General features: G+C 47.5%; 1 protein-coding gene across 3 annotated transcripts in view; it reads right to left on the reverse strand.

Annotated features, from left to right (window-relative positions):
* The window catches only part of PAFAH2 (platelet activating factor acetylhydrolase 2), a 64,281-nt gene that overhangs the window by 22,690 nt on the left and 18,029 nt on the right, over window positions 1-23,562 (reverse strand). For 2 of the 3 annotated variants that reach the window (XM_042951583.1, XM_042951582.1), the window contains exons 8-10: window positions 20,223-20,314; window positions 18,475-18,645; window positions 16,594-16,748 (exon numbers count right to left, since the gene is read on the reverse strand). In XM_042951583.1, coding sequence (XP_042807517.1) covers window positions 16,594-16,748; window positions 18,475-18,645; window positions 20,223-20,314 — 418 coding nt within the window. Of the gene's footprint in view, window positions 1-8,203; window positions 9,311-16,593; window positions 16,749-18,474; window positions 18,646-20,222; window positions 20,315-23,562 lie in introns of those variants that run through there. The other variant, XM_042951584.1, reaches the window with a different exon arrangement.

The raw sequence follows: 23,562 nt of genomic DNA on the forward strand, positions 1-23,562 counted from the left end.
GTGAGGCCTCCTGCCAACAGCCATGTGAGTGAGCCGGCTTGTAAGTGGGTTCTCCAGTCTTAGTCAAGCCTTCAGATGGCTGTAATCCCAGCTGACATCTTGACTGCAACCTCACGAGAGAGCTTAAGCCAGAACCACCCAGCTAAGCAATTCCAGAATTCCTGAGCCGTCAAGTGTGAGATAACGTTTGCGGTGCAAAGCTGCTAAATTTGGGGTTATAATGCAGCAATAGATAACTAATACAAATACCAAGCTCAAGTAAATGATACTCTGCAAGGGTTTTGTAGCTCTTCTCCGCTGCTGAGGTTGAACTAATCACCGTGTGCTGCTCTGAGCCTTAGATCTCCCCTATTATAGCACTCGTGACACGGGGCCTAACTGCTGACTTGATGTTCTTACCCTCTAGATTCAGTCCCATGAGGACAGAGACAACCATGTACAGCCGTGTAAGTGACTGTAGCGTGAATGAACACATGTGAGAAAGGCTATCTGAGTTGATTCTCATAGACCTTTCAGCCCGGGCTTCTTCCCCACACAAAAAATCCAAGGTATGACTTCTGGAAATCATGGATGTCATGGTGAGTGGGTCCTGAGGATTTTCTTTCTTCTCTTCTTTTCTTTCTTTCTTTCTTTCTTTCTTTCTTTCTCTCTCTTTCTTTCTCTTCAAAACTTAGTTTATTGCCAGTTTAAATGTTTAATTTATTTTTTTTTTATTTAGAGAGAGAAAGCATCAGTAGGGAAGGGGCAGAGAGAGAGGGAGAGAGAATCCCAAGCAGTCTCCATGAGCTGTGAGTGGAACAGCAGTCCTGCTGCAGGGCTCGATCCCACAAACCATGAGACCGTGACCTGAGCCAAAACCAAAAGTCAGATGCTCAACCGACTGAGCCACGCAAGTGCCTTGGAAGATTTTCTTAATAATCCAATAAAACTCTGGCATGTATGGAGGCATCTAAAGCACTAGATTAGAATTCAGATCTGGATATTAATTCAAATCTTCCAGCTACTTGCTGAACTTCCCTGAGCTTTGGTTTCCTCATGCACCAAAAGATTTAAAGGTTCTTCCAGTTCTAAAATTTAATGATTCTATATTTTCAGCTAGTAATTACTCTTGTTCCAGAACAAAGTGAAAGATAGGCTAATAGTGTTAAGCCATAACAGGGGTTCTCAAACTAGGCTGCATATCAGGAATACCCCTGGAGCTTATCACAGTTAGCGCGCACACACACACACACACACACACACACACACCTGGAGCCCACCCTATACCTGCTGATCAGCTTCTCTGGGTCTCTGGAGACATGGCCAGGGCATCTGTATTTTTATGCAGTTCTAAAGTGATTCTGATGTACATCTAGAGCTGACACTCACTGATCTACAGTATGTAAGTTAGAGATTAGAAATTTTCTTTCTGCCAATTGGTTGGCTTCATGGTTTATAGAGTACGGAACTAATGGGTTTGTTCTCTGAACTGTTAACTTTATATGAGGTGGAGAGATGATGGATGGACTGTTGGAACCGGCCCATCTCTACTGCTAGAAGAGGTGTACCATCAGGACTCAGTTGGACCTTCCCCCAAAATCAGTCTTTGTATGACCCAACTGTTCAGGGCATTTACTGGAGATCAAATCATGGCTTATTTTAACCTATATAGGGTAGTACAGAACTGCTTTCTCTTTGTGAGGTAGGGATGAACAGAAACCGAGAGCACTGACTTTGGAAGCCAACAGTTTAGGTTCCGATCCTGACCCCAGGACTTACTTACCTGCTGGGCGACTGTGGCCGAGCTAGTACACCTTCCTGAACCTCCTTTTCCTGATCTGTTGTATGGGGATAACACGTAATACCTTACAGGGATGGTGTTAGGATTAAACGATACAATGTATGTAAAACACTTAGCACAGAATCTGGCACAAAATACGTGCTCATTATATAGCAGCACACTGGCAAAAAACAAAATATGGCACTTTTGTTATTAATAGCAGCATATATTTGTCTAGTGCCTTGTAAATTACAAAGCACCCTCTGTCTTATATTGAACCCCTCCCCCCACCGCCCCGCATCTTGAGGTGGGCAAGGCAGACATTAATGACCCCATTTTATAGGAAAATAAAGGCTCGGGAGGGTTCACTGGCTCCAGATCAAATGGTAAGAAAGTGTCAGTGCCTGGATTCAGACCTGGATGTGACACCATGAAAATGAAGAATTATGCACGCACTCTTGGCAGGCTGTGCATCTAGGGACCATCTGGCTTAGCAGGCTGAGGAGGGCTGTGTTTCTGAGCAGCTTCTTTTTTTAGGTGAAAGCAAGATGGGAAAAATAAGCTGGCAAACTTTCCCTCATTTTCAGTATCGGTATGATTTGTGCTCAGTGTTACCCTCCTTCTAACTCTCAAACGCTACGTGTCCAAGTATCTCCATATCTCCTTTCGCTCCAGCTGCCCTCGGCCGCAGTGTCACTGGGTCTGCCCCGGGCCCCACACCTGGGATCTGGGAAAACCCCAAGAAAAGGAAGCAGGGGCAGCCGGAGGCATCGGAGGGCTGGGCGAACACCAGCTGTTCCCAAGTCTGCCTGGGAAACAAGCAGCCTGCTGATCAGGGGGACAAGAGGGGAGGGGACGGTGATCCCTGCTCCCCATGTCAGTCAACAGGAGGATGCTTGTCCTGCGCAACAGATGGGTCCTACTCCTGGAATAACGTCATTAACTGCAATACTAAATACGGCACGGATGTGTTTCTCTTGGGGAGCAGGAGGCCAAGAGATCAAACGTTAGGTGAGTCGAAGCAGGAAGGCTTTCACAGAAGAGCAGGAGCTCAAATGGGGCCTAAAAGATTAGCAGTACTTGGATGTACAGGGAGGAGACTGGGAAGAAAACATCGTGAGAAAGGGCATGCGTGTTCGTCTGGGGAATGGGTGGGCACGTACTTGAGGGGGACTGTGGGAAAAGTGCGTGGTAAGAAGCAGAGGACAGGAGGGGCAGGGCAGGACCAGGCGCGATGAGGGGGTGAGATGTCATGCCACAGGCAAATCCACTCCGTGACGGAGCCAGGAAACAGCACAACTGCACGGGCCTCAGGGATCAGCCAAGTCAACGACCCACCACCCCGCATCCCAATTCACAGGCAGGGAAACTGAAGTCACAAGAGGAAAGGCGCTGAGCAAGAAAGACGGTGACAAGAGAGACGGTGACAAGAGAGACGGTGACTGAGAGCCGAGACAAAAACCCTGGGCTCCAAACAAGCAGTTTGGTCCTCTTCCCATCAGACCCCCTTGCCAGGTTGGCGTTTTGAAACAAAAGTAGTGTTGTCGGCTGATCTGGCAACAGGACGCAGGGGAAAGGGACTGGAGTCCAGGAGACTGTAAAAATGAGTCCAGGGGTGAGCGGCCGGGAGACTAGCCTCAAAGGTCCTGGCAACCGGCCGGTGGGAGGACACAAGAGAACCTGGGGGGAAATCAGGGCAGGCAGTGAGCGGGGAGAGCTGGAGGAGTGTCTCCCGAGGAGGTCACGGGGCGCTTTAACCCCCCCACGCCCGCCTCCAACACGGCAGACGATAATTCCCGCAACTAGCCTCTGCCACAAACTCCCCGCCCCCAGGTCCTCCTCCCTCCGACTAACCTCTACGCAGACCTCTGACTCGCCCACCTTTGGGTTACAGCCGGCGCATAGACCTGTGTGCTCGGATGATCAGGTGTGAAACTCAAACCCACACCAGAACCTAGGGGCGGAGACTCTCCCTGGTGGTGAAGAGGGGCTAGAACTGCAGTGTGGGCTTTGAGCTTTGATGTGCGGAGCAGGGAAATCAGGGCAAAGAGAACGGAACTGTCTCTTCATCCAGTGGATCCATCCTCACACGGTGGAGGCAGCTGGGTGGCAGGGAGCAGGCTTCTTGCGAGGGAGGGGCCTGGGGAACCGGACAGGCTGGCGTAAGAACTTAGACCAGGACCACTGGGGTCCACTCAGCGAAGGGCAAATGATACCTGACCTCACAGACACGTGAGGAGGAGCAAGGAAAACAATGCCAGTCATAGGTCATGTTCACTAAGCCCTCGCATAGATACCGGGCTAAGCGCTTTACGTGCATGAACTTCGTTTAATTATCACCACAACTCCAAGAGGTAAATACTATTAGAATTCTCATTTTGCAAACATGCACACATAGAAGGAAAACAAAGTTCACCGAATAAACAGCATGAGGTCACAGGGCTACTGGGGCTGGGGGTGTCTGATTTCAAAGACCATCTTCTTAACACCTGAACTGCTTTCCTCATAAATCAAACTAACTGAGCACCCGACCCACCCACAGTCCTCGGTGAAGGGCATTTCTCTCCCCCAACCCATTTCTCAATAAATAATGCTGAGGATGTCATGGAATCTAAATACATGTCATATCGAAATTGCTGGAATTTGACTTTTTTTTTTTTTTTTTGAGTTTGGGTTTTTTTCCCCAAGATTTTTAAAATTTTATTTATTTATTTATCTATCTATCTATCTATCTATCTATCTATCTATCAGAGAGAGAGAGAGGGAGACAGAGAATCCCAAGCAGTCTCCACACGGTCAGCACAGAACACAATTGGGGCTCAAACCCACGAACTGTGAGATCATGACCTGAGCCAAAATCAAGAGCCAGACACTTAACTGACTGAGGCACCCAGGCATCCCAAGATTTTATTTTTAAGTAATCTCTACACCCAGCATGGGGCTTGAACTCAAAACCCCAAGATCAAGAGTCCTATGCCCCACCGACTGAGCCAGCCAGGTGCCCCGTGGAGTTTCATTATTTTTGATTCAATTTCTCATGAAATTGCATTCTTCATACCCTGACAGTTTAAAAAGACAGAAGCAGGTGCAAAACTGAGTATGTGTATCTGGCAGTATGGCTCAGTGATTAGGAGCTTGGCTTTTGACGCCAAAATCCCAGCTTTGCCAAATTCTTGCTGTGATTGCTGATCGAGTCACTTCTCTAAGGCTCTTGTTTCCTCATACATGAAATGAGGCCAATAGCCCCTCACCTCAGGGGGTTACTGTGAGAAGCGAGATGATGCATGTAAAGCCCTGAACATAGTCTTAGATTCACAGGAAGGGCCCGTTAACCCAGGCTGTGATGATGAACCTCATCACTGCTACTTTGCTACGTGGCAATGGCCAGGGACACTTGGTATCTGTGTGTGGGTATGGCGGGACAGAAAGTAAGCTTCTTAAGGAGGATGGGTCCTGAGTACAGAGTATGGCTTCTTCTGTCCCTCCCTCTGTCAGTTTGCAGGCCCAGGGGTAAGTGGTGTCCCAGAAGAAAAGGGGAGCAGATGTAGTCCCACACAGGGCCAACACATGGAGTTGGAGTTCATCGACTGACATTTCAAGAGCCTAGTAGTCCTCTTGAGGATGAGCAAGTAGACAGCACGTCAAGACGTATACTAGAAATGTACCTGGGGGCTGTGCTGCGGGCACAGCAAGAGCCCGACCAGCCTCAGCCTGACAAGTCCAGGAAGCGGGAGGGATGAGGACTCTCATTCCAGCCTGTGCTTACTACTCTTCCCTCCTCACTGATGCACGATGCCCTGCACAGAGACTTCACAAAACACCACTAGGAGGCTTCCATGCGTGTAGTTGAATAACGGGATGGGAAACAAGACAAGAGAAATCTGAGACATCTTTGCTTTTGGAAAGGATTTGCTAGCATGTAATTTACCAGCAAATGCCAAATAATATGCCGGATCATCTTACTTCTCTAAAGGCCATTTATCTGGTGTCTTTTGATACCCTGGGAGCTAACAAAAAACCAGGACAAAAGACCAAAGGCCTTGTGATATCCCTTCTGGGCAGTCAAAGGAAGGATTATAAAGTCCAAGGGCTAAAGGCAGTGCGTTTTGACTGCAGAAGTCTCTAAAGCCCTCTGGGACTACCTAGTTTTACTTTAGACAGTTGTAAATAATGTGGCTGACCACAAGTCACAAATCTCAAGTGAAGAGGGGTTGGCGCAAGAAAGGCAACGAAGAGTGATGGCTGGCAGTCTGACTGCAAGGGAGACAAACACAAACTCTGAAAAGCAACCAAAAGAACGAGGAGGACAGCTGCTGGGGACCACACTAGGTGGATAGGTGCAAACAGCTATCCACATCTTTACAGATAAGGGTGTGCCACTGCTCACACATTAGACCTGGTCACAGATAGGTCGGCTCTCTGGGTGTGGTATGGGATGTTAGGTATGGGCGGATTACTAGTTTTGGCTAATGAAACGTGAATGGAAATAGTGAGTGGCACTTCTGGGCAGAAGCTTCAAGAGCTAATGGGTGCCCATGGCAACCAGCAAAGGACGCTTTCAGACAGTGGCAGCTCCACTGTCCCCACTGTACCCAAACCAGGATACAGAATTCTAGAGCCCAGCACTGAAATGATATTCTCCTTATGCTCTGTCTCACTGGAATTCATAGATCCTCTGTGTCTTATGAGGGTAAAAAAGACACAAGGCAGAGTTTCTAGCCAACCAACAGAGAACAAGAACATGGGCAAGAAATAAACTTTTGTTGCTGTTTGGGGTTGCTTGTTACTACCATATAATCTGGTTTATCTTAATAGAAACATCCTAAAAAGTTAAATGAGGTTGGTTCACATTAAGAAGTAACTGCATTATCTTTTTGGTAGATTGATAATTCAAAATAGTCAGTATTAGGGATGCCTGGCTGCCTCAGTCAGTAGAGCACACAACTCTTGATCTTGGGGTTGTGAGTTCAAGCCCCGTGTTGGATGTAGAGATTACTTAAAAAAAAAAAAAAAAAAAGTCAATATTATATTCTGTAGCTTACAGGATAATTTTCAATTATATAAAAATTCACCTACTCCAACGTTGCTGGATAAATGAGTCATTACCAGAACATGAACTGAGTGGAGGAAATAGATCCAATTTCTGAGAACCTTCTCTACAAAATATATCTGCATTCTTTATTTGCCTAAGGTAGCAGTTGGGTCTCATGTGCTCATGCTGCCAGAACTGGCCCCTCAGCATCTGCAGAACCAGCCCCAGGCTCAAGAACCAGTAGATACTGGTTCTGCGAGTGCGGAGGGGCTCTGGTCCCCATGCGGGGGTTGGAAGGCTCTATTAAATATCTGCATGCATTCTCCTAGAAGGAAGTCCATAATGTGTGGTTGAGTAAAAAAGCAAGCCAAAACTTCTTACATATAGTCTTTTAAATCATTTAAATTACAAAACTGACCTTATACTGGGCCAAAAAGCAAGTTTCCACAAATCCTGAAGGATGAACACCATATGGGTTATTTTCTCTGACCACAAAGCAATTAAGCCAGAAAACAACAGCTAGGAGATAACTACAAAAATCTCACATATTCGGAAAGTAGGAATCATACTTTTATTTATTTACTTTTAAATGTTTATTTACTCTTGAGAAAGAGATTGAGGGAGAGCAGGGGAGAGGGGCAAAGGGAGAGAGAGAACCCCAAGCAGGCTCCATGCTGTCAGCGCAGAGCCCTACATGGGGCTCAAACTCAAGAACCGTGACATCATGACCTGAGCGGAAATTAAGAGTCGGACGCTTAATCAACTGAGCCACCCAGTGCCCCAGAAACATACTTTTAAATAAGCCTTGGGTCACTCATCTTTACACTTAATCCTCTTAACAATTCATGATGCAGATCCCCATTTTAGAAATTCAGGAACTAAGAATGGAAAGAGAACATAATTTGCTCAAATTTACTCAGTGGTGGTAGAGTCAGGACTCAAAACCAGGATACAGAATTCTAGAGCCCAGCACTTAAATGATATTCTCCTTATGCTCTGTCTCACTGGAATTCATAGATCCTCCCAAGGTCCACAGCCTCAGGGGAGCTGACGCTTCACATCTTAGAGAGAAGAGCTGTCACAAGATGGAAGACATGGTCCCAGCTTGCTTTGGTGGCACTGACCTTGGACCTACTGTGTAGATGCATTTCCCCTTTGCTCCTGCCTCATCTGGGGTCCCCTACTACCTGGGCTGAGGTATGAAGTCTAGAGTAGTGGAGAGGAGGGTTTCAGGTTGATGTTCCCAGACAACTTTGAATTCGATCCCCAGGAAGATTTCCTTTCCTTTTAAAGTTTTTTTCCACATGGGCATAAGTGGTAAGTGAACAAAGAAAGACAGAAGGAAAAGTTACTTCCAGATGGCTCACCATCTTGCTCTAATGCAGATTAAATAAAGAAAATATTCCAACATATCATTAGGCAAACATGAGTATTAATATCATTCATATTATAAATGGAACAGAATGGAAATTCAGTCTATATCTTGACTTACATTTGAGGCTAGGGCCTCAGAGCCAGAAAACAGACTATAGCACCCTGATTCCAGGCAAGTTGGAGGCTCATGGTATCTGACGTAAGGGGCAAGACCAAAGAGTCCCTAGACCTCTCCAGGGGTGGTTGCCTGAATTCTAACCAACCAAACTACCTCCCTCTTGTGGCAAGGGCCTGTTCAAAAGGCCACTTAATGGTGTTAATCTATCTTTTCCATCTCAACCAACTTGTGTTGATTCTTGTCAAGATACATTTTTAGCAAAAGTCCATGACATCCAGAAACTTCTGCGATACCAGTGTGGACTCTGCTTCCCTCCCTATGCTGTGAGGACAATGCTTCTGTCCTCCTCCGTGGGCTCACAAGTCTGAGTCCTGATGTTTCATGCAACAAGAAGGCTTGAAAATAAACAGAAAACAGTGGTCTCTATCCTAGGAAGTTACCTAAAGTGATCAGAACTTACCAAGTGGCCCTGGAGAGGGAGAAGGCGGAGAGGTGGGAGGAGACAGTGCGAGGCTGGGCTAGAGGTCCTGAAGGTGGAAATTTCACTCCATCCTTCGGCTTCCTTCCTTCCACTGCAGAAGCCACACTGGCCCGAGGTGAGGGAGTAGGCCACTGGGTTAATAGAGCTTGGGGCTGGAAGCAGCCCCCCCCCCCCCAACTCTACCCCACTGCTTGTTCCCCACACCATCAGGGTTCAGTTCCCAGAAAGTCAGTTTGCCAATCAGTAAGTGATCCACACCCCAGCATGAGTTTGAGATCAACAAGTCCAAGATCAAAGTACCCAGTTATCTAATCAGCAGTGTGATTTCATCCTCTTAATCTGCGAAGAAGGGTCACCATCAGCCACTTCTCGATAGGAGGCTACGGGTGTCCCTGGGCAGGCCCCGCATGGGAACTCAGCTCAGTGACCTTTCACAAATGGCCAGCTGTGCCTACAGGCTGGACAGATGGTGTGGGGCCCCTGGGATGAGCGACGGTCCAATGCCTTCAATGAGGCTGTTCCACTGGTCATAGTCCTCTTTCAGGTCTGAATGGGGAAAAAAACAGGACGGTCAAGTCAATCTTTGCCAGTTTAGATCAAAGAGTAGCTACCATGGATTTAGCGGGTCAGCCTTGAGAGGAGCACCGGGGATACCAAAAGGACTGATTACAGTGGCTGTGATGGTGACCGCAGTATAACTGTGCTTCGTTCAATGCTTTTATACACGTGCTTCATAAACGACTTGCTTAACCCATAACAACTCAGTAATGATAATAATTAGTAACAGAAGGCAGCATTTACTGAAGGATAATTCATTCTACAGACTGTGCCAAACATGCACTGTTTCTTTTTCACAATATCCCTATGAGTTAAGTACTATGTTAGCCCTATTTTACAGTTGAGGAAACTGAGGCTCACAGAAGCTACCCGATTCACCCAAGGTCCTTACAGCTGATAAGTGGTAGAGGCAGAATTCACGCCTGGGTCAGAAAGGGTGAGAAAACGGAAAGCCTATTTCCGAGCTCAGGAAAGCTGCTGAACAGGAAGAAGTCTTCTGCATGCTAGCCCGTGGGTGCAAATTCAGGGCCACCTCGATGCAGGGCAGGAGAGAACAGGATGGCAATATCGTGAGGCAGCACAACTGGATATGATTCACGAGAGGGCCCCGGGATCGTGGGCAGATGGGTCTAAGTTTTTTTTTTTTTTTAACGTTTATTCATTTCTGAGAGACACAGCACGAGTGGGGGAGGAGCACAGAGAGAGGGAGACACAGAAACTGAAGCAGGCTCCTCGCTCTGAGCTGTCAGCACAGAGCCCGATGCAGGGCTTGAACTCACTGACCATGAGATCATGACCTGAGCCGAAGTCACACGCTCAACCGACTGAGCCACCCAGGCACCCCGGCAGATGGGTCTAAATACACAGCAGCAACAGTCACAAAGGATCCAAGGCCTCAGGCTGAGGGAGTGGGGCACAGCCGAACAGGCACTCACTGTGCTTTTGTTCAAAACAAACAAAAGCTGGGGCAGAAGGCAGGGACCACTCTCCTTCATCTTTGGATCCCCAGCACCCTGCCAAGGACCTGGCATGGACCAGGTCCTCAACAAGTAAGTGTTACAGATTTGTTAACTCAAAAAACATCGAGCACACCCATGATGTGCCAATCTGTTCTTGGTGCTAAAAATACATCCACACACAAATAGAAATCCTTATCCTCACAGAGCTCGTAATCTAGTAGGTATAACAATAAACACAAGAAATTACATAGGATGGGAAGCGGTGATAAATACTATGGGAAACAAAATAGAGCGAGATAAGAGAAGCAGTGGTGGTGGCTGGGGGATGGGGCAAGGGGAGGCAGGGAAGGGACAATGTTTTAAAAAGGGTGGTCAGGGGCACCTGGCTGGCTTGGATGGAAGAATGTGACTTTTGACCTCAGGGTTGTGAGTTCTAGCCCTACGCTGGGTGTAGAGATTACTTAAATAAATAAACTTAAAAATTTTTTAATTAAATTAAAAATAAAAAGGGTGGTCAAGGTGGGCCTCACTGAGTTGAGATTTGCACAAAGACTTAAAGGAGGTGGGAAGAAGCCACGAGACTATACGGGAACAGTGTTCCATTCCAGGCAGAGGGAACGGCAGTGCACAGGCCCTGAAGTGGGTGAGTGCCTGGAGTGCGGGAGGCTTTTGCAGCAGCACGGAAGGAGGCCTGAGGAAGAGCAGCAGAGGGGGTCAGGAGGGACCAGAGGGCCACATCACATGGGCCCAGCAGGATGCTGGATGTTGGCTTTTGACCCTCAGAGAAATGGGGAGCCATTGGAGGATTCTGAACAGGGGTGTGAAAGATCTGACTTACTTTCTATCAGGATCACTCTGGCTGTTCGATTAAGACCGTGTGGGGAGAAAGGGTGGCAGTAGGGAGGCCACTCAGGAAACTCTCACAGTGATTTCAGTGAGAGACGACTTGGACAGGATGGCGGTCGTGGGGGTGAGGACCAGTGACGAGATTCCATTATGTAATTTGAAGGCAGAGCCAAGGGGATTCTTGAAAGATTGGAAAGGGGGATGTGAGAGCAGAGACAAGAGTGAGGACTACAGCTTGAGTAACTCAAAGGGCAAGACCGCAGCCGAAATCAGGTTTGGCTGGCGAGAGAGTAGAAACGTTGAGTGGTGGGTTTAGACAAATGGCGACATTCATGGAAGAGATTAAACTGGTGACAGAAAGGTGGGACTTGCCAGCATGGAGATGGCGCTTAAAGCCGCAAGACTGGATGACATCAGGGGACACAGGTAGAGAAGAGGTCCAAGCCCTGAGTCCTGGAAGCAGCAAAGTAGACCGAAGAGGAACAGACGTCGGGGCAGGGGAAAAACCCACCGTGGGGTGTCCTGGCAGCAAACTCCAGGGTTCACAGAGGTGGGCGTCCCCGACTCTGTCAGGAGCTGCTGAGCATGCCAGGGGACGAGGAATGGAGTTCACCACCGGATGGAAGGCTGTGAGGGTCACTGGCCACACTGACAAAAGCAGTTTTCATGGGGAACTGGGATGCAAAAGCCTGACTGGAATGGGTTCAAGAGAGAATGCGAGGGGCGCCTGGGTGGCTCAGTCGGTTGAGCAGCCGACTTCGGCTCAGGTCATGATCTCACGGTTCGTGGGTTCGAGCCCCACGTCGGGCTCTGTGTTGACAGCTCAGGGCCTGCAGCCTGCTTTGGATTCTGTGTCTCCCCCTCTCCCTGCCCCTCCCCCATTCTCTCTCTCTCTCTCTCAAAATAAATAAACAAAAAATGTTTTAAACTAAATAAATACATAAAAAAGAGAGAATGCGAACACAAGAACCAGAGAAAGAGAAGACGGACATTCTTCTTTGAGGAGTTTTGCTGTTAGGAGGAACAGGGAAAAGGGGTGAAGACAGGGGAGAAAGTGGGGTCAAAAGAGAGATCTTTAATTTTTTTTTTTTTTTTTTTTTTTTTTTAGTTTTTAAAGAGAAAGCACAAGTGGGGCAGAGGGAGAGAGAGGGTAGAAGAGAGGGTAGAAGAGAGAGAGAGAAAATCTTAAGCAGGCTCCATGCTCAGGGCAAAGCCTGACTCAGGGCTCGATCCCACGACCCTGGGATCATGACCTGAGGTGAAATCAAGACTCGCAGCTCAACCGACTGAGCCACCCAGGCACCTCCCAGAGAGGTATCTTTAAAGAGAAATTTCAGGGTGAAATGAAGCAAGAGAGGGAAAAACTGATGATGGAAGATAAAGAGGAAAAAACTGCCGGCATATGGAAAAGGAGGAAATCTGGTACGTGAGTGGAGGGGTGGCCTTAGACAACTGACTGGGAATCTCTAGGAACCGGCCGCAGAGCTGAGCATAGGCATGAAGGTGGGTAGACGAGGTGCTGGGATTTCGAGGAAGTCCTGACTACTTCCATTTTCTCAGTGAGGTGGGAGGCGAAGTTAATCAGCTGAGAGACAGGGTAGGGGAGGGTGTCAGAGGTTCGCAAAGGAGAAGATGTGAAATAGTCTTCTGGGAGAGCGGTAGAGAGGAGCACTAGGTGGAGACAGAAGCTACCTGTAGTTCACTGGAAAGGAGCACCAATCTTCCTAAAAGTTTATTTATTATTATTTTTAAAATTTCTTTAATGTTTATTTTTGAGAAACAGAGCGAGCATGAGCAGGGGAGGGGCAGAGACAGAGGGAGACACAGAACCCGAAGCAGGCTCCAGGCTCCAAGCTATCAGCACAGAGCCCGACGTGGGGCTCGAACTCACAAACCATGAGATCATGACCTGAGCCGAAGTCGGACGCTTAACCGACTGAGCCGCCCAGGCGCCCCAAGTTTATTTATTTATCTTGCGAGAGAGAAAAAGAGAGACAGAAAGAGAGAGAGAGAGAGAGAGAGAGAGAGAGAGAGAGAGAGAGAATCCCAAGTAGGCTCCACACTGTCAGCGTGAGATCATGACCCAAGTCGAAATTGGGAGTCAGACCTTCAAATGACTGAGCCACCCAGGTGCCCCAGAAGCACCAATCTTTTTAACAAAGAGAAAGAATATCCCCGGATCAGTGGCATATGCCCTCCCAGAGGTATTTTGTAGGAGCCAGAAGAGGGTCAGCTCACTGCAACTCAGCTTAGTTTCCCGTGTGCCAATGTATTGTGTGGCCACCAAAATGCTTTTCTCCCGCTGCAAAGCTAACTGTTCCAAGTGAGAGCCTTTGTGTTTTCGGACCCTGTGTCATCTCTTCTCGTCTGCTTATGCCAGAGCTTCAGACAGGCCCATCGCCCGTCCTCCATGATGCAGCCAGCTCGCACACACAAGTCTGATCATGACAGTCCCCGGCCAGGGGAATAGAATCCACTCTCATTTCAGCAAGTACATGGCTTCTCCTCTGGCTTCTGCCCACTTCTCTGCCTGTATGTTCCACCAACTCACTATCCCGAGTGCCAGATACTTTTTTTTTTTTTTTTAATGTTTATTTTTGAGAGAGAGAGACAGAGTGTGAGCGGGGGAGGGGCAGAGAAAGAGGGAGACACAGAATCCGAAGCAGGCTCCAGGCTCCGAGCTGTCAGCACAGAGGCTGACGTGGGGATCGAACTCACAAGCCGTGAGATCATGACCCGAGTCGAAGTCGGACACTCAACCGACTGAGCCACCCAGGTGCCCCCGAGAGCCAGATACTCTAAACACAGTTTCTCAAAACTGACCATACAAGCGTCTGCGCCTTCTGTTTAGAAGATCCTTGCCCCTTTCTTGCCTGGAGAATTGTACTCATCGGTTAAGATTAAAGACAAGCAGGGGTGCTTGGGTGGCTCCGTCAGTTAAGCCTCTGACTCCGGCTCAGGTCATGATCTTGTGGTTTGTGACTTTGAGCCCCGTATCAGGCTCTGTGCTGATAGCTCGGACCCTGCAGCCTGCTTCAGATTCCGTGTCTCCCTCTCTCTCTGCCCTTCCCCCACTCGTGCTCTGTGTATGTGTGTCTCTCTCTCAAAAACAAGTAAGAACATTTTTAAAAATTAAAAAAAAAAAAGATTCAAGACAAGCATCACTTTGTCTAGGGAGCCTCCTTCCTCGGCTGTCTGTTCCCTTCCATCAGCCAGGCGCCTGCCCTCTGTGTCTCCCCAAGACTGAGCGCATATATCGTGGGCATCAGTCACTGGCAGAACAGTGCATCAACTAAGTACGTGGGCTTGGGAATCAGACAAGTTGGGCTGCATTCTGGCCTTGCCACTCAATAACCAGATAACCTTGGACAAATTACTTAAATTTTTTAAGCTTCCTATCTTCACCTATAAAATGGAGTTAATAATAAAAGTACCTGCCGGAGAGGGTCATCTTCAGGATTATACCTCATACTGAATCTATAGTATTCAGTGGAAAGCCTGGCATAATGCAAATCCTCAGTAATCTCCCTTCAGTGTAGGGCTTGCCTCCCTTCCGTCTCCTCTTCTGGTGGTCTCCGTAATAAGTACCTTAGCTCACCAGACATTGGTATTAAAGGCGGAAATACCAATCACGCCATGGTAGGCTCCCCTGTCATACTTAGCTCTTACCTAATGACATGGTGCCAGTAGGAAATGGGGAAAGTGGACTGAGGACCATGTAGTCAGTCTCCATGAAAGTCTAGAGTCATGGATTCATTCTTCTCCTAGGAGGTGACAGGTGGTGCTCCAAGGTCTCTATTAACCCTGGAAGTCTCTAAACCCAGGCAGGCATAATGGCTCACACAATGAGCAAGAGAAAATGAACAGGCATAAATTTCGAAATGCAAACGGAGGTTCAAAAAGTCAATAAACTCGTAACAGAACAGATGTGTCTTAAAAGCAAACTCAATCCAAGCCGAATTTGTTAGGCAACGGTTGGAATTGTGAATGCGCTCAGGCCACGCAACTCGAAGTCTAGTGTCCAGAGCACAGAGGTGACGGTGCTGCTGTACCGCAACCGGCTGCTCAAGTCGGGGCACCACCCAGGTGTGGTGACAAACAGTGCATCCGAAGGGGATAATAATGGCCACACGGGGAGCTGCACGGGGAACAGGCGCAGGTACCGGGGACATTCAGCTTACTGACCAGGAAACTCAGAGAGGACACCATAGGGGACTTAAAGTATCGGGAGACCTGCCATGTGCAAGGGGTCGGGGGCCCCTCTGGGTAGCCCTTGAGGGGATGATCAGGGGAAGTGGGAGGAGTCACAAAGTAGGACATTTTGGTCTTAGGCTGGGGTGAGGCGGAACCTTGGAAACCCAGGCCAGCCTGGCTCCCTTCTGAAGGGCACTGTGCTAGCACAACAGTTGGTGGATCAGAGAAGGACATCTGATCCAGAGCTCTGGGCCTAAGCTGGACAGTGGCCTACGATGCGTTGCTAGGTAAAGATGAGCTGGTAGAATCAAGCTGTCTCTCTTGGGAATCCGGTCTGGGAAACTCGAGGAAACATGGCAGCGAGCAGCGGGAGCCAAAGATGGGAGGGGGCCGCAAGGAAGAAAGACCGAGCCATGAGTGGTTCGAGCTGACTGGAGCTATGAGGGACCAGCAACTGAACAAGCAGAGGCTATTGGCAAGAGAAAAACTAGAGTAGAGTATAAGCAAAATACAGACTGGAGCCAAGAGAAAGAGATGTCATGAGAGGAAATGAGGCTAAGCCCATGAGAGAGATGAGAGAGAGAGAGAGGCCAGTCCTACTCGGGTTCCTGTAACTTTTTGCTTCCCACCTGGCTGGGTGTACTTTCATCAATAAACTCCCCTTTTCTTCTTGAGGTAACTGAGTCAATATCTAGTCCTTGTAACCAAAACAAGCCTAACTAGGGTATCAGTCTTAAAATGGAGAGGCAGAGAGGGCTGACCCTCAGAGAAGCACACTCTCCACGTGGCAGGGAAGGGGCCATCTCCTCTGGGTGGGAGGATGGACCGATGACCTCTACAGGCCTTGCCATTTAGCTGGTCTGTGATGTATGACACTGGTCACAGGCCTTCCGTGCTTTGTTTCGTTTAAAGCACTTCCACGAATTTAGCCCATTTATCATTATAACCTCCACAATCCACATGAGGTGAGTGATAATGAGTTAGGACCCAAGTAATGGAGTAGAGAGAGGTGAATGTTCGATTTACAGTGAGGAAACCAAGGCTCAGGAGTTCAATGATGAAGCCAAGTTCATTCAGGTAGTAAGAGACAGAGTCAGGGTCTCCGAACTTTCAGCTAAGTGTTCTTTCTGTAATTCTACGTAACTCTCTCCTTCGCTCAGGTTTTCCTTGTGCCATAAATCGTCCTGATGTGGGATATGTCGGTATAGACCACTGTGCAGGGAAATCTAAGGGACCCCATGGCTTCCCCATAAACCCCAGTTCTCTCCTTACCAAGGTGCTTCTGCAGGAAGGCCAACATGGCCCTCACCATAATCTCTTGACCTTCATAGGGGTCCAAGCTCCCACGGGTTTGAGTGGAGAAGAATTTACCAATCCAGTTACCAGCCACAAAGGCAAAGTCAGTTTGACTCCGATGAACAGAACCACTAGAGGAAAAGAGGAACAAGTAACCGGGATGGGTCTGGAGGTTAAGGCATACTAGTATTTGTTAAGCATTCACCATGTGTGAGCTTTTTTATGTGCATTATCTCAATTTTCACATGAGTCTCGTAAGGGAAGCATTTCCCCTTTGACGGAATCCGAGGAAAGGAACTGCCTGAGGTCACACGGCTAGCAAGGGACAGGGTTAGGATTTGAACACAGGGGTGCCTGGCTTCAAAGCTGCCTCGGCCCCTAGAACACAACGTCTGACGGTGCAGGGAAGGGTGGAGTTAGCTGGAGCGGGCAGGCGCAGGGGTGAGGAAGCAAGGTCTGCCACACCGGCCATTCCTATGTCATGACAAACCACCACACCATGGCTTTCACGTGACTCCTGAACATTCACAAAACATGGCAGCTCCTCTTTCTTCAGAAATGTACCACAAAGTAAACAGGAAAAGGAATCCCCTGTCTTCATTTAAGTAATCAGACAAGTGAGGACAAATGCTTATAAAAGAGGGTTTCTGGATTAGAATTTAAGTTCTTTGATATCAAATACATTTAATTCGAAGGTGAAAAGTTCTCGGTAGGTTCATTTTGGGCTATTGCTCCCAACTCAATTTCCTAATCAATTCAATGAGGGAAGAAAACCTAAATGCCAAACTTTGGTTGATATCATGCAGAAAAACTGACTTAAAAAAAAAAAAAAATGTGTTACTTAAGGCACACGAAAAAGTGTAACGAATAAACATAATGGATACCCAGCGCTCGGTTTAAGAAGTGATACACTGCCAACAGTTAAATCATCCCCTTCCTGACTGCTCTCACCTCCCTTCCCACCATTACCCTCAATCTGACTGGCTTGGGGAAACTGTCACGCTGCCATGAGATCAACAGCCAAAGGGAGGGCTGGCCCTCGGGGAGACAGCCCCGCCAAGATGAGCAAGGGTGGCAGACTCCTAGCATGAGCGCTTCGGACTTAGCGTTTCAACTACCTGAGCGATTGCAAAGGCCCGTGACACGTAGTTACTTGTCGTCTTGCTAAGACGGAACGTGGGATCCTTGACGCCTGTGCTATTAGGCTCTGTGAGGCTCGAGTGTGGGGCGGAAGCAAGTCAGAGATCTGTCAGTGAGCCTTCAGCCCTGCACCTGAACTGTGTGCTACTTACGAGCTACGGTACGTATCTCAAAGTCACTCAGAAAATTTTCTTTCTGTGAAAAATGGCTCCTGAAAGAAAACCATCTGATAGTGCCAGCAATGGAAGTGAAGAGTGTGGTTTCTCTTGGGCAGAATATAGATGGTTTGTGGAAGGTATCTGAATTTAGGTATTCAAGGTCTCCTGAGGCCTATCTCCTGAACGTCGAAGGGCTAGTACATTTACAGTCTTCAAAAGACTCGGTAAAATTCCCAAATGAGGTTCGAGATCTCTGGAGTCCACCCTGACCCACACTTTTCCTCTCCGGGGGAAAGAGTTGCTTTCTGTTCCAGAAAGCAACAGGTAAATCCTGTCATCGAGTCATATAAACTAGTAAAGGAATTGCTGTAGATAGAGCTAAGTGGAAAGGGACAGATAGGAAATCCTAAAGGAATGAATAAGGCTTTGCACTTCAGGAAGTACTCAGGTGCTGTATTAATGGGTAGAACTTATGGATAATGTAGAAGAAACTAAGAGAGCCACAGCTAGGTAGCAAATGGCGAGGACACTGGGGATCATGACCCTGGGGCTTACTCACAGGACAGTTATGATCCTGGATTGCTCGTGCTGAGCACATATCTTCTTCATCAGGTTGATACTCTCCACTGTCTGGAATTTCTCAGCATTGATAAAGAACACAGGGCCTCGGGCCTTGGGGTAAAAGTCATGTTCCAGAGGAAACATCCAAGCATCCAGAGCCACAGCACACCTGTCATGGAACCAGACATTTGGAATAGCCATGCAGAAACCCAGGCAAGAGTAGTTAGGGTAGAGGGGGAAGGGGCAGGGTTCTTCCCTTCAGGGGGACAAAAGCTCAGAAAGCCAGGAAGGGGGTACCAGGGCCCAGACACTTCAGTTAGGATCTTGGGTAGAGATCAGTTTTACCTGTCACCAAAGACTCTTCTACATTTTAAACTGACTGAGAGCAAGGGTCAGACCTTCTCCTGGATCTACTCAGGTTGCTGACCTGGGTTACTCAGAAGGTACTTCATTCATTCAACATTCACTGAGTACCTACTATGTGCTTAGCTCTGTGCTGTGGATACAGAGATAAATGACACAGTTCTTGCTCTCATGGAGCTCCCAGTCTAGAAAGGGAGACAGAACAGACAAGGTAACGAAATGCAGCTTAGTGCCCTGACGGCACAAGGAGCTATGTGAGCCCACAGCATGCATGGCATGGGAGGTCAGGAAAAGGTTCCTCGATGCCACAACTCAAAGACATGGCCAGTGTGGCAAGCAGTAATCTGTCACCTGGGGCAAAACTAAGGCCCCAAGATTAGCACCCCACCCCCAAAGTTCCTCCGGTCTTCTCCATATCAATGAAGGACATTCATCTCCCACTCAGATGATGTATACAAAAATGAAAAACCTGACTCCTCTTTCCTTCACCTCATACATCACCAAGTCCTGAAAATTCTAAAATATATCCTGACTCAATTCACATCTCTCCATCCTGCCACCTCTGTCCTAATGCAAACCCATCACCTCTGACCTTGACTCTGAAATAGCTTTCCTCTAACTAGCCTCCTGGTTTTCAGTCTTGTCCTGCTACAGTCCATTCTTCACACAGTAGCCAGAGGGATCTTTACAAGTGTAAATAAGAGTTTTCTCGGGGCGGGGTTGAGGGGGGTGGTGCTGGCTCAGCAGGAAGAGCATGTGACTCTTGATCTTGGGGTCATGAGTTTGAGCCCCATGTGGAGTGTAGCAATTAGTTTAATACATAAATAAATAATAAAATAAAATAATAAGTAAATAAATAAATAAAGATTTTTTTTCTGCTTAAAATCCTTCAACGGTTTCCCATCATACCTGGAATAAAATCGAACTCCCTCACTGTGGCCAAAAGGCCCTGTGATCTAGCCCCTGTTTATCTCTCTGATCACATCTTGAGCCACTTCCCCCTCACTCACTGTGCCTCTCCCACACTGACACAGCAAGCTTCTTTCTACCTCAGGGCCTTTGCATTAGCTGTTCCCTCTTCCTAGAATGATCCCCTAGACCTTTATATGGTTAGTTTCTTTGTTAAGTCTTGGTTTATGTCACTTTCTCCAAAAAACCTCCAATTACTCTGGCATATCGGCCTCTTATTTGCTTCACTACACTTGGGGACTGGGGATTTGACTGTTTATTAGTCCATCTCCTCCCACAATAACATAATTCCATGAAATCTTAGACCCACTGAACCCTTAGCCCCCAAAACAGTGCCTAGTATATAACTCTTGTGTGACAAACACACGCTGAATGAATGGTGTGTGCTCACAGAAGCATTGCTGGGAAACTCACCGAAACTGGGTCTCCTTGGCCAAAGCCAGTATCGCCGTGGCCCCACCAAATGAATGTCCCATCACAGCCACGCGGCTCATGTTGATGCTGCCCTGAGGAAAGCAGAGAACTGAGCCAAATCAGAAACGAGGGGTTGCTTTTCTGGGAATTCTTCAGAGGCAAGAGGCAAAGAGTGAGAGTGATGTGGGAGCACAGTACAGTGGGTGAGCTCCCAACTGCATGTTAAGAACCTCTTGCTCACCGGAGAGCGGCCAGTCAGGCATTCCCCAGGCTGAACAGCTTTCTGTAGTCAGGAATTCTGAAAACTATGTTTTCCACCTTTGTTTTTGTAATCATACTGCCTGTAACACCTGGACCAGAGGAGACATTCAAATATATACCAACAGGGGCACCTGGGTGGCTTAGTCAGTTAACCATCCAACCTCAGCTCAGGTCATGATCTCGTGGTTTGTGAGTTCGGGTCCCGCGTCAGGCTCTGTGCTGACAGCTCAGAGCCTGGAGCCTGCTTCGGATTCTGTGTCTCCCTCTCTCTCTGCCCCTTCCCTGCTCATGCTCTGTCTCTCACTCTCTCTCAAAAATAAATAAACATTAAAAAAAAAAAAAATATATATATATATATATATATACACACACACACGGATAAATGAATGGGCATAAATGATGTGATTCCACGCTGACCCATCAGTGTAAGAGCACGTTAAGAACAAGAACTGTCTCTGGCCTCTAGACCCCTGCCTTACAGCCAGTCCAACAGGCTGACACGTGCACCAAGCCGAGGACAGAACAGAAAGCTCCTGCCACCTGTCATTTTCCTCTGAAGTGAGGCGTGCTCATCCAAAAACAGACTCAGGTTCTCCTTCCTCTGGGCATCTGTCCTGACGTTTCTCTAGCAGTGAGTCTGGTTACTCGAACATGCTCCGCAAGTTATCTATTTCTGGTTGTCCACAGAAGCCTGCAGGGCTTGGTTATATAAAAAGCCACTGCAGCTGCCTGCTAAGGGGCTCGGAAAATCTCTCTAGCCTTTGCTGTCCAGCCTCTGCCCGGCTCCCATGCTCTCCCCTGCTCTCCCCAATTCCTAACCCAAGGCTCTGTATCCAAATTCTCCCCCCTTGCTCAGTACCTTCCGACCAACAACTTGGCTGGTGGCCACTTTAGCTTTTTTATTTTTTATTTTTTATTTTTTTTTAATTTTTTTAACGTTTATTTATTTTTGAGACAGAGAGAGACACAGCATGAACGGGGGAGGGGCAGAGAGAGAGGGAGACACAGAATCGGAAGCAGGCTCCAGGCTCTGGGTCATCAGCCCAGAGCCCGACGCGGGGCTCGAACTCATGGACCGCGAGATCGTGACCTGAGCCAAGTCGGACGCTCAACCGACTGAGCCACCCAGGCGCCCCCACTTTAGCTTTTTTAAATAGGTTAATATATTTATAAATCCCTAAAATCAGGAGTATATAGCAAAGTCACCCGTGTACCACGTTCCCTTTTCCCACAGCTGCCCAACACCTATCCCTACACGGGTAAGTTTCTTCAGTGTCTTTGCAGAGCTTACTTACATGCATACAGGTAAATGTGACTCTATACTACCCCCCCCCCCTTTTTATACAAGCGGCATTGTGTCTTACCTTTGTACATAATAATATTAGTACATAAAGACCTTCCTTATCCTTTTTACAGCTACAATGAGTTTCACCATGGCATAGACAGTTGGCTGATCACCAAATCTGTCTTCTTCCTGGACAGACAGCTAGACTCTATTGCCCAGCAGTTGGATGTGGCCTTGGGACCGAGTTCTAGCCGACGAATGAGCACGAAAGCGATATCTCCACTTCCAAGCTTGGCCCATAAAAAGTGTTTCATACAAACCTCTACACCCTTTCCAATTCCAACTCCACACAGTGGAGTTGAGTTTCACAAGTGGAAGAGGGTAGAGCTATGAGCTGAAAGGAGCCTGGATCCCTGAGTTAGCTCGTGCATAGGAGCACCCATTTTCGACTTTACGTGGGAGAGAATTAAATTTCCATTGTGTTAAGCTGCTGAGATTTGGGACTTACAAGTTACAGCAATTAACATTCCCAAAACTAATACATCCATTGTTCCATAATCTATTAAACCACTTCCCTTACTGGAGAACACTTAGGATACTATCAAGCTTTCGCTATTACAAACAACAGTGGAATGATTAACCTTGTACGTACATCATGTTGCACGGATACAAGTATCTATAGAATAAATTCCAAGAAGTGGACGCTGGTGGGTCAAATAATATGTGCATTTGTGCTTTTGATAAGTATCGCCAAACTGCCCTGCATGGGGCAATCTGTAATCTCTACTTCCCCACAGTTTTGCCAACAAGAGTGAGTAATCAATTTTCAGATTGTAATCTGATAGACGAAAACGTTCTTAGCTTTTCTTATTCTGTATTTCTCCAAAATACAACAATCGAACTAAACTCCAGCCTGCCTAATGTTGGTCTTAGGCTCACAGGCGTGCAGCCCTTCACTTCAGTGCCCAGGACCCTGCTTGTCTAGTGGGGGTTGATGACATACATCAAACAGTTGGTAAAGCGCTTCAGATCTCTGCCTTGCCAACTGGGCATCCAGGCAGATACTCTGCCCTGGAAGACGCTACTAGAGCCTTTACGAGGTATTTTCTTTTTCATTTATTTTTATTATACAGAGAGCCAGAGTGGTGGGGGGAGAGGGGTGGGGGAGGGGAGAGAGAGAAAGAGAGAGAGAGAGAGAGAAAGAGAGAGAGAGAGAAAGAGAGAGAAAGAGAGAGAAAGAGAGAGAAAGAGAGAGAGAAGAGAGAGAGAGAGAGAGAGAGAGAGAGAGAGAGAGAGAGAGAGAGACTCTCATGCAGGGCTCTATGCTCAGTGCAGAGCCCGAGGTGGGGCTCAATCCCATGACCTTGGGATCACGACCTGAGCTGAAATCGAGTCGAATGTTCAACTGACTGAGCCACCCAGGTGCCCCTAAAAGGTACTTTGTAGTAAGGTTTTGGGGCACACAGCACAGGCTTTGGGATCCAAAAGCCCCAGTTTGAAGCCTGAGCCTACCACTTACTTAGCTGTGTCACCCTGGGTAGATACTTAGTCTCTTTGATCCTTGGTTTCTTTCTATGTAAAGAGATAATACTTCCCACATAAGTTTGTGCGAAGGGCTCTCATCACGGTAAGTACTCATAAGGTAGTAATTGTTATTTTTTTATATATATACATACACCATTCTCACTTATGCAATGGAATATTACACAGCTATTAAAAATGATGCCCTAGAAAATATTCACTGGCATAAGACAACATTCAGACTATTTTGCTAAGTGGAAAAAAAAAAGGGCC

This window comes from Panthera leo, chromosome C1 (genome assembly GCF_018350215.1).
Source record: "Panthera leo isolate Ple1 chromosome C1, P.leo_Ple1_pat1.1, whole genome shotgun sequence".
Classification (NCBI taxonomy): Eukaryota; Metazoa; Chordata; class Mammalia; order Carnivora; family Felidae; genus Panthera; species Panthera leo.